The 12081-nt window shown below is 34.7% G+C and overlaps 1 protein-coding gene across 1 annotated transcript; it reads left to right on the plus strand.

Moving 5' to 3' along the window:
• The first annotated feature begins 1168 nt into the window (after positions 1–1168).
• On the plus strand, positions 1169–3062 carry LOC134280974 (E3 ubiquitin-protein ligase TRIM45-like). Its single transcript, XM_062763422.1, has one exon. It carries the CDS (start codon positions 1317–1319, stop codon positions 3060–3062), a length of 1746 nt encoding a protein of 581 aa, XP_062619406.1. The 5' UTR covers positions 1169–1316.
• The last annotated feature ends 9019 nt before the right edge of the window (positions 3063–12081 follow it).

The following is a 12081-nucleotide window of genomic DNA, read 5'->3' on the forward strand; positions in this document are numbered from 1 at the left end:
TATACCCGATGGGTTCAGGTTTGAAATTAGGGAAATAATAAATTAACGATACATTAAATATATTTAAATACGCAGCACAGTTAAGGTTACAAATGGAAATATCGGCAATTTTTTAAGATAAAAAATACACACTTTATTAGGATGGGCGATTCTTTTTAGGACTTCACTGATATCAAACAAATGTAATGTGGGTTAAATCTACATGTTGGGGACATTTAAATTTTTTATTTAGATTTTTCATGTGATGTCGACGTCACAAGATTTTAGCAATTTTACTTGCAGTTTAGAGGTCATTTATGAATTCCAATATTGCAAGGGCATAACCAAGTTAAAAATCTTAGTTCAATTTATAATCCTTTTCAGCACTGTATGTAGTTTTTGAAAAGTGCTGCGAACCAATATAGATTCCCTTTTTTTAATTGCTAAAATTTAATTTGTTGGACGGCAGGTTGAATATTTTGCTGGTCAATCACATTAAATATAGCTATTATCAATTTATTTGAAAGATTTCATGAGGTTCACAGCACTTTTCAAATATCTTAATGCTTCTTCAGTTCATGTGTAAAAACTTGACAAGATACATTGAGGGTATGCCCTTGCAATAAATCGATTTATTAGGGCCCTTCCATTACCTTTTCAATGAACCTGCATACAAACACACGACAGTATCACTTGTCTAGAGAATGCACGGACAGTTTTTAAATAAAATACTAAAATAGATATCGCATCCAATTTAACGGCCTTTTATTTCACTGCAAATAATATTTTATTTGAGAACAAAAGACATTTTTCATTGTACAAAATGTGACTTGATCAGCGATGCATCGTTTATATACTGATGTGTGGGATTTAACAAACAACAAAACTGCACGTAATAGTAAGTTTGTATGTAGTATACAGCTATCCAGATGTTTGAAATAGCAAATAATATCATTTTGTGGTATTTTGAAGACCTTATATTATGTGTGACGTCATAGTAAACATTTCCCGTACAAATTAGGTCCCGCCTCCTTGCTGTAACATTAACTGTGCTGCGTAACCTTCATTGTTGGAAAAGCGAAGAGCTCAAGGGTAGGGGTCCTCAAACGAGGAAAGGGTTTGACTTTGAAATACAAAAAACGCTACACAAAACAATTTTTTTTGTATGCAGTGTCAATCTACATTGTATAACGTGCCTCATTATCTTTTGGATCAATGTTTGTCGTGATCGTATCAAATTATCGCTACTTGTGTTTCCATACTACAATGTACGTGTATCTCGTCGGGTGACACGAGAGCGAAAGTAGAAAAGAAGATCTCAACAATCTAAAAAGACTATGGCAACCTCGCTAAAAGATATTCACGTTGGGGAAGATGTAACGTTGTGTTCAATATGCTTTGAGAAATTTAAAAAACCGAGGTATCTCCCTTGTTCTCACTCGTTTTGTCATAGCTGTTTATCTTCCTACATTGTCAGCGTTTGTACGTCTACGGAACCCCGTTTGGGTTTTCACTGCCCTTTATGCCGTGAATACATTCATTGTAAAGACACAGTTGAAAAGCCAGAAGATATTATAAACGTATTTCCTGAAAATCACCTTCTAGAAAAGATTCTTGAGAAAGGTGATCAGTTGAATTGTGAGCCTTGCCTAAGAGACAATGAAGAAGAAAAAGCGACTACCTATTGTGCCACGTGTATGGAGAATTTATGTCAAGTTTGTACAAAATGTCATAAGAAAGGCTTGACCACAAAGAGCCATAGACTGTATCCTCTCAGTGAAATTAAATCAACAAGCATTGTACCCGATTCAGTTTCAAACTTAACCTGCGTAAAACATAAAAACAGAGAGATAGAATTATTTTGCAACGACCATGAAGCATTGTGTTGTACAATGTGTGTAAGCACAGAACACAGAAAATGTGACAGCGTTGATACTGTTGAAATAGCTGCACAATCTTTAAGAGAAAGTGATAAACTAAGCTGTCTGTTAACTGACGTAATGAACCTAGAAAAGAAGCTGACAGGTTCAAAGGCAAGGCAAGAAAAAAACATTTCTGAAATAGAAGATTGTGTGAATAACATGACCGAAAATGCTGAAAAGGAAATCAAATGTATAATGGACCATTTAGAAAAGCTTAGGAATAATCTCGAACAAGAAATATCTGAGGCAGTTAAAACTAGTAAAGAAAAACTGTGGAAAAATTTGGAGATTGTCACCGACGGGATATCTTGCGCAAAGTCTTGTGCTGATAAAGTTAAAAAATCCATGGAAAAGGGTAGTGATGTTGAATTGTTATTGGAATATTACTCAGCAAGAGCCACTCAAGTGCAATTAAAATCTATTAAGTTCACAGAGAAATATATAAGGATATCAGAAAAAAAATCTGAAATGTTACAAAAAATGAAAGACATTAAAACTCTGTCACAGATAGAGGCTTTTGATATAGAAAAAGACGTTTTTCGTTTGTGTGAAAAAGAACTGTCTTTTAAACAGGAATTTAGTCCTTCTAATGCCAATATTCGCAGTGGAACTTTTCTTTCAAATAGCAGATTTATTGTTGCAAATCATAAGCTTGAAGGTCATTGTAATATTTATGATGAAGATTTTACTTGCATTAAAATAATCGATGGGTTGAGACAGCCTTTTGCAGTTGTGGAATATGGGGATGACTTGTTCGTTACTTGCTGTGACACACGATCTATCAAGGTTTTCTCATCTTCTGACTTCATGGAAACACGAAATATTGACCTAGATATATACGTTTACGGAATAACACATAAAAATGATGCCTTTTTTGTGGCATGTGGAGACAAAATTATAAAGATTAATAAAAATGGAAACATACTAAATGAGTACAAAACGGGTTTACGTTTTGTTCATCTCCTTGCATTGAACAGTGTGGATCTTGTTTACAGTAACAAGGAGAAAAATACAGTAATTGCAATGAATGATAATGGCAATAATCTTTGGGAATACAAGTCATCAAACTTAAAGGAGCCATATGGACTTGAAAGGGATAGTGCTGAAAACATTTTTGTTGCTGGTACAGAGAGTAGAAACATCCACGTTCTTCCCAGATAGCATGACTATGTTGGGCCAACATTTGTTAAAGGTTGTATGGTTGGCGTTGGGGGAACAACGTTGGGCCAACGTTGGACCAATGTTACCTTCTCGACCATGACGGAATTCCTATGTTGGCTCAACGTTGGTCCAACGTAAGCAACTTCCATTCACTTTAGTTTCCAAAGAAGGAAGGGTCGTGGCGTTGGCCCAACGTTGGACCAATGTTTATAATACACCCTTAAAGAAAGTGTATTTACAAGTTGGTAGTAATATGTTGTCCCAACTTTGGCCCATTGTTTGTAATACACCCTTAAAGAAAGTGCCTTATCAAGTTTGTAGTAGTATGTTGGCCCAACGTTGGCACAATGTTTGTAAAACATCCTTATAGAAAGTGCCTTATCAAGTTGGTAGTATTATGTTGGCCCAACGTTGGCCCATTGTTTGTAATACACCCTTAAAGTGCGTGTCCTATCAAGTTGGTAGTAGTATGTTGGCCCAACGTTGGCCCATAGTTTGTAATACACCCTTAAAGAACGTGTCCTATCAAGTCGGTAGTAGTATGTTTGCCCAACGTTGGCCCATTGTTTGTAATGCACCCTAAAAGAAAGTGCCTTATCAAGTTGGTAGTATTATGTTGGCCCAACGTTGGCCCATTGTTTGTAATACACCCTTAAAGTGCGTGTCCTATCAAGTTGGTAGTAGTATGTTGGCCCAACGTTGGCACAATGTTTGTAAATTGTAATACACACAAGTGTAATTTTGTTTAGGTCTTTCAAAGATGGGATATTTATATTGGGTCAACGTTGGCCCAATTATTTTACTGCCAACTAATTGATGGTGTCAATTTTATAATTAGCTGCTGAGCTTTACGTTGGGACAACGTTGGCACATTCTCAAATAATTAAGAGGACTTTCTATGTCCATGCTTATCATTGGATGACTGCTTTTGTTTAGATATGATATTTTCAACATTTTAACTTTGCACTTAAGTTATCAAGCTCCAAAGAGTGTTTTATTCTAGTTTTTGAATTGTGTACATGCTTATTTATTTGTAATAACCCAGATAGCAGAACACCTTTGGCCCAATCTTACATTATGGTTCTATTATCTATGTTGGGTTACCTTGATTGGGCCAACAATGGCCCAACATGGAATATTGATAGCTGGTTATGAATAATAGTTCGCTAATGTTGGGCTAACTGTTGGCATCATATAAAACTATTATCATGAGAAAAAATATTTGTTTGGGGATTGGCATCGGCCCTACGTTGGCCCAATATACCATGAATCTGACTGAGCATCATGGGTAGACAACAACCGGGCTACTTGTAATATGCGCGCCATTTTTAATCTGACACGAGCGTAATGAGACTGATACCTTGCATATCTGCATCCACTTTGTAAGTATTAATAATATGTTTGCCTCGGCACAGCTGAATTAACGTTTAGTTTTTAAACGATTTCATGTACAAATCTGTGTAAATCAGACACGGGGAAGTGCAGAGGCCAGGTGCTGTTGGGTCAACACTGTACAGATAGCATGCTAACATTGGGCCAACGTTGGGCCAATGTAATCGGTTACATCGGGCCAATGTTGGCAAATAGCATTGACCCAATTTAAGTTTGCTCATCGGCCCAATGTTGGCCCAATATAGAGTGTTATTTCTACAGATATTGGCCCAACGTTGCGTCAACATTGGCCCAATGAATGTGACATTGTTGGCAAAACGTCAACAAGAACATTATGCCTATGTTGGCAGATGACGTTAGCCCAGTGTCATTTTTCTCATTTGCCCAATGTTAGCCCGATATATTGGACCAACATTGGGCCAATGTGTATAAACATTTAATTGTTACAAATCTGTATATTAACAAATCTGATCGTCTCTACAATCAGAAATAAATCTACAACCAATCCTACTTGAAAAATCAAGCTAGCTAAAATAAATTTAAAATTCTTATAATTTATCAAAACAAATAAATTATCAGTGATTAAATTTTTTGTTTCTATACAAGAAAAATAAATGAAAGTATAAAAATGTGTTTTGATACAGTTAAAACAATAAATAATTTGCTCCTTATTTAAATTGAAATTTGTGTCTAGTAGAATACATTTCCGAAGTCTACCACTTAATATACTTATATACACTTAACGTCGAGAACATGATCAAACATTTTGAAAATGTTGAATGTGCTGAAGTTAAAACAAAATTTATTCAGTACTATAAATAAATTGGGTTCTTTCATTTAAAATTTGTTCAGTGTAACGACAAATTTTCATTACACGTATTTTATATGGGGCAACATTGAATCAAAATTGTTGTGATGATGATTATCAAGCGTATAAATATTATGCATAAATGCCTTCATCACGCAAGCTAATCACTTAATCACACCATGAAACAAAAAAGACGGTTATTCCTTAATTGACAACTTGAACATATAATGATATACTTGTAAATTTAATCGTATGTTTTTTATTCTTTGCTGAGAAAAGTAACAAATATATTAAGTACCAAATATTACAATTTTAGTGCTACTGGAGATTCTAAAAAGACATGGAGAACACAATCAAAGAATAGCTAAGGTATGCCAAGGACAGGGATGAAACGGACAGAGAAGAAAAGACGAGAGGAGGAGACTCGGGAAGATTAAATGGAGACTAAGGAGAGGGATCAGATGGAAAGTGGCAGTGCCTAACTTTTTTCTGTAATATAGTGTGACATACCTGTAGTTCTACCCTTTTTTGTGTCTGGTTGTCGGTTACATCACGATGCAGATGCCAGAAACATTTTATTGTGTAAGTAAACAAAATGACGGGATTCATTTTAGTATTATTTTAAGAACAGGAGGGCTTTGTTTATTTGTTAGACGTGCTTATTGATACCTTTAATTTACTGAACTTGTGCATAATGTACATCAGAGAGGGAGTATACAGTCATGTAACCCTCCATGTATCGCTTGAAGTGAGCATCAACTTTTAATTCTTTATTAATGTTTTCTTCATGCACTTAGCAATAAAATTATAGTATGTTATAATTTAATTTTATGTTTTGATTTCTTTTTCCTCAGTTTCTTATATTTGTTGATGGCAATTCTATGAGATATTGAGAATATGTATTAAACTATTAATCTATCATATATAGCATATATAGATAGTTTTCAAGGGCTTTTACCATTAAACTGTACTACAAAACTAGTATAACCTTATTGTATATATTTGTTTGTCAATTTTGAGGACAAATGGCCAACCAGTGAAGAGCAAATGAGTTGTCATGCTGGAGAGCCAATAAGATACAAACCAACGTCGGCCCAAAAATGATGTTTTCCTAATATTGAAAGAATATGTGGGTCCAACAATGGCTCAATGATATCCGTTCGTTGGTCCAACAACAAGCCAACAAGTTGGTCTGATTAAGGGCCGATGAGCAAATTACCGTTGGCCCAACATTAGTTGCTTACAATGGCCCAACTGTACAAAAATGACGTTTTCCCAACATTGAAAAAATACATTGGCCCAACAGTGGCCCAATATTAACTGTTACATTGGCCCAACAATAAGCCAACAAGTTGGTTTGATTAAGGGCCGATGAGCAAATTACCGTTGGCCCAACATTAGTTGCTTACAGTGGCCCAACTGTACAAAAATGACGTTTGCCCAACATTGAAAAAATACATTGGCCCAACAGTGGCCCAATATTAACTGTTACATTGGCCCAACAATAAGCCAACAAGTTGGTTTGATTAAGGGCCGATGAGCAAATTACCGTTGGCCCAACATTAGTTGCTTACAATGGCCCAACTGTACAAAAATGACGTTTGCCCAACATTGAAAAAATACACTGGCCCAACAGTGGCCCAATATTAACTGTTACATTGGCCCAACAATAAGCCAACAAGTTGGTCTGATTAAGGGCCGATGAGCAAATTACCGATGGCCCAACATTAGTTACTTACAATGGCCCAACTGTACAAAAATGACGTTTGCCCAACATTGAAAAAATACACTGGCCCAACAGTGGCCCAATATTAACTGTTACATTGGCCCAACAATAAGCCAACAAGTTGGTTTGATTAAGGGCCGATGAGCAAATTACCGATGGCCCAATGTTGAATTCAAACAGTGGCCCAACATAAGGAGCGTTGTTGGCCCAACAAAGGTCCAATAACATCCTGCTATCTGGGTTTCCTGTGCTGGGGAGGTCATTAGAGTGTTTAGTTATATGCCAAAGCCCGTCTCTTTAGCAGTAAATGAAAAGAGACTCATATGCTGTGTTTGCAGTGGAAACGAGAAGATTAAAGTTAATGACCTGAAATAGAGCCACGAAAAAAGTTTTTATCAGTGGTCATGTTGAGAAGTGGTCTGGTCTACCTTTTCAATTTTGCTGTGTGATTTGTAAATGATGAAAAGAAATGCAGTGAATCAATTTTCTTTTTACAATACCATTCACATCTTAGAGGGCAAATAAAGATGTATTGCGTAAGGCTGTTATACTGTACAATTACCAGCAATTGTACTCTAGAATAAATTTATATATATGAATTTGTATATATTTTCCTGTTATTGTATTCAATAAATCTAGTCTTAGACATGCAACCTTTATCTAATTCCTCTTATTTTTTAAATTTCCTTTTAATTAATCTTCAGTAACGTCACCTTCTACATTACAAATGTCGAGAAGTATATATTTAATGTTTAGTATGAGATATTTGATACTACGTATATCAGTTAAACTTTCAATTACATGTATTACCTGTATAATTTTTAAGATACATTTGTACATGTACCTCCTTAGTTTTTCATAGCTATTAAATTTTTCTCTGTATTTGAGTTTTTTTTACTTAATATTGAGTATAATTCATTGATGTAAAAGACGCAAAAATTGCATAAAATAATGCATGATTCATATACATAATATGCATGAAATACAATTCAATCTTGATACTTTTTTGAGAATTTCAAAAGACCATTTTACAAATTACAAGATAAAATTCAAAAAATGAATTAATAAATTCAAATTTTATGAAATGTTATACCGATTTTATAACGATTTCTAAAAAATCAACAGTTTAAAACTTTTTCAATAAAAATGGAACTCGTAAATTTACTTACCTGGTCATTGGCCATTTGCAAAGTTATTTTTTTAAAACAGATTTTGATTGGACACACAAGTACTCTGAAGTTGACGTCAAAGAAATGCTTGAGTTTCTGATTGACAATATCTATGTGGTTTTTGAAGACCGGTTTTCCAACAATCTATTGGAAAACCCATGGGTATTCGTTATTAGCACTCGTGACAAAACAGTCTTTGTTGGTCCATAGTACATTTTACAATATTGTCTTCTCGTGAGTGTCCAATTCGGTATTAAGGGTAAAATTTGTCCGAAATTTTCCAAGGACTCGCCACCTACATCATTTTTCTTTCCACTGCTATTAAGAGAAACATTTGCATACAAATGTAAATCATAATTTTCATTCATTTTTGAGATAACTTGATCATGCAATGGCTCAAAATGAGCAATAACATTGTTTCTACCAATATTTACATGTTTGTCTGAAACATTCAACATTTTGACTGGCACCATATGCCCTATGTCTACAGAAGCAATTGCTTTAGCTACAATCAAACCTCTATCCATCAGAAAATCGTTTGGTAAACATGCACCCGTTGAACCAATATGAACATGATTTGGCACCTTTGCTTTGACAATCATGCTTGAATGTGGAGGTAAAGTAACATAAGATGCATTACTTACCTTAATTTGTGAGTTAGAATCCATAAATACAGACATTGATCGAAATTCTAACACAACTCCTAATTACATTAAAACTGAGTGCCAAGAATAATTTGGTGAGACAATTCCTGAATCTCAAATACTTGAAAAAACACATATGCTTCCCCGTCGGACAACTACATCAGGGTTCTAGCAGTACCTAAAATATTGACATGTTGACCATTTGTTTATTGCACTTCGAGATTTTTAGAAGGCGTGAGATCACTTTTTGTTCTCGAACCTAAACTCTGATAGAATTTTGAAGAAATTATGTTGATTGGACTACCCGAATCCAGCAGTGCAGAGACCAAGACGGAACCCAGATATATTGGCAAATATATGTTTTCTTGCTGAAAAAAAGGTAACATTTCCGGCATCATTATTCATTTGATTATCAGAGCCCAAGCCCAAACATTTATCCCGGGCGTTGTCCGTTTTTTGCATCAAAGGCGTGATTCCTGGGCGATGCGGATTTGTGCTGTTGAGAATCGGTCGAGATATTTTTGTCAGTTTATGTTGTCCAAATACCAAGAAAAGTGAATACAATAGATCCAAAGTTTAGTCCATCGTCATTAAGGAAATTTTTAGATTCTCCACCATATATATAATAATTATATTGTTTTGTAATGATAACTCGGTGGTTGAAATAATAATTCCTGGTTAATTATTAAAGTTTAGAATCTATTCAAGTCCAAATGAAAAAAATCAGAAATTACATTTTTACAAAAATTTTCTAAAAAGAGAGTAAATTTCTAACAACCTCATGCACGTCTCATCTTTGACAACTCCTCCCACATTTCATAAATGAACCAATGAAATAAGTTAAAAGACAGTAGACAAGTTAAGGGAAAACTCAATGACATTAATTTATAATTATATTACACTATATTTATTTGAATAGGCATAACAAAATCGAAGAAACACCAGTTTAAAATCTTACCATGAACCTGAAAACAATTATGAGTTAATAGCATCGATACCGTCGGATGAAGAGAGATGTCAAGTTTGAGAAATTACAAACACGTGCAGCAGTGCTCATTCTAAAGATCAAATAAAACAATTAATTTTCAATTATAAATTCCCTGCACATCAATTAAAATATATATATGTATATATATTAATTCACAGGTGTTTTCCGCTTATTGTTTCGTTCGAAGGAAGGCTACACATTTTAGGACGGCAACTTCTTGTGAAGAAAACTTTCCGGTAGAGAACGTTATTCTGTGTTCAATTTGTTTTGAAAAGTTCAAAACACCTAGGTATTTGCCCTGTGCACATTCGTTTTGCCATGGTTATTTATGATCCCATATCGTGAGCTTCTGTAAATCTACGGAATCGGGTTTGGGTTTTAATTGTCCATTATGTCGTGAATATATTCTAAATAATGGAGCGTTTGATAAACAGGAGGAATGGGCAGGGCTTTTTCCAGTTAATGAAATCTTGGAAAAAAATGATAGAGAGACCAAACCAAGGAATGTGTGATGCTTGCTTACGCTCGATTCCTAACAAAGTCAAATGGCGTCGCCCATCATAGTTGATACGTTGCTAAGTTTTTACGCCGCGCCACCTCACGCGCGGATCTAGAATCAAAATGGCGGCCGTAGAGATATGGTGCATTCTTTTCATATAATAAAACAATTATGGACTTTTTTGGTGTTTAATATGGTTTGTTATTCACCAGAAAAATATCCATTCTGACCGAGGCGAAGCCTGGTGAATAACAAACCAACAATGGTTTTCCTGCTCAGATACGTAGCTCGCTGCGGTCGTTTCAACCATTGTATGTTTACAACGTTGTTCGATGTTTTGATTGTGACATGACAATGCCGTTGCACGTGCATTGACCCTCCGGTGAATACGGCCTAAAATCCGGTGAATATGTAGTGTTATGAACTGTTTCATTTGTATATATTATATAAGAACTATAAATAGACTATATAAGTCAGGGAAATCATTTCCATATATACCACATTTGTTTGAATTTATTCAAAAGTCTATGCAATAATCATTCATATATAATTTGTTTTACAGACAGCATCCCGTGTAATTTATGATTGATTTATGACAAACCCCGTGACGTCAAAGAGGATATGTCACTAACAGTGTACCAGGGGTTAATTGAAGGACCTTTGTAACTATTTTGAACTTTACAGGAGGTTTGGCATAACTGAACATATCTAAATGTTATTTTATCTATACGAAATAAAAGTGTTTCTGAAACACTGATGTCTCCGTATGATAGCTTTTGGCAAAATAAAGATATCTTAAATGTAGTACAAAAGGTTTAGCCTAAGAGATAAAAGAATTTGTTACCAAACATGTGTTACTGAATATACCGTGAAATTAAAAAAAAATATTTAAAAGATATAGCCGAAATAAGATTTTGCATCATAAAATTTCTTAAAATAATCTTTTAAATGATACAGTACGATAAAACAATATGATATAAAGTTCGTTTAATATACAATTTCCAGAATCATTCAATCGTTTAGCAAATAAGAATAATTACCCTGATTTGTAATTATTATTTTTGAATACTGGTTTATACATTTAAATAACATCACGCTGCATACTTTATAAACTGTCTAATTCGTTGTCAGTTATGAATAAGATTAGAATGATTTTATACACATTTCTATGAATAAGGTATCCTTGCAATACTTAAAGCCACGTAACAGGAAAGATAACTTGTGAAAATTTGAACATTGGACACTATAAAGTATAACGTACTGATATTTTCTTTTCATAATGATAAATTTGATAATAATGTCATATCAGATTTAAATATCTTTAATTTATATGCTTTTTATTTCTATACGTAGCCTGCGTGGCGCATGTAATTGATATAGAGTTATGCAGAGAAAAAAAAATATTATCACTGTCAATTCCAAATTAACTCCCAGACTTTTACCTATGCATATGTCTATTCAATTGTAAAGAAAAGGCACATGAATATGAAAAATCGTTTTCTTCGAAACTTTAGGCAAACTAATATATTTAATCCTTTCAGATTTTAAGAACCGTTCACGGTAGCCTAGTGGTAGAGCGTTCGCTTCGTGATCAAGAGGCCCGGGTTCGATTCTCGTTGGCGGCGCCGCGACAAACCTAAGACGTAAAAATAGATAGTGACTGTTCCTTCGCCAAGCGCTCGGCATCAGTGAAAGTCACGGGTCTTTCGGATATGACCTTAAAAACGTAGGTCCCGTGTCACGGTAGGCGCTGGCACGATAAAGAACCCTCACTGCTCAATGGCCCTGAGTGC

The sequence above is a fragment of the Saccostrea cucullata genome, unplaced genomic scaffold (assembly GCF_032062105.1).
Source record: "Saccostrea cucullata isolate Sc308-1 unplaced genomic scaffold, CSIRO_AGI_Scuc_v1 ctg519, whole genome shotgun sequence".
Classification (NCBI taxonomy): domain Eukaryota; kingdom Metazoa; phylum Mollusca; class Bivalvia; order Ostreida; family Ostreidae; genus Saccostrea; species Saccostrea cuccullata.

What these genes read in the sequence shown, in the direction of transcription:
- LOC134280974 (XM_062763422.1), top strand. Translation starts at nt 1,317, where the DNA reads ATGGCAACCTCGCTAAAAGATATTCACGTTGGGGAAGATGTAACGTTG.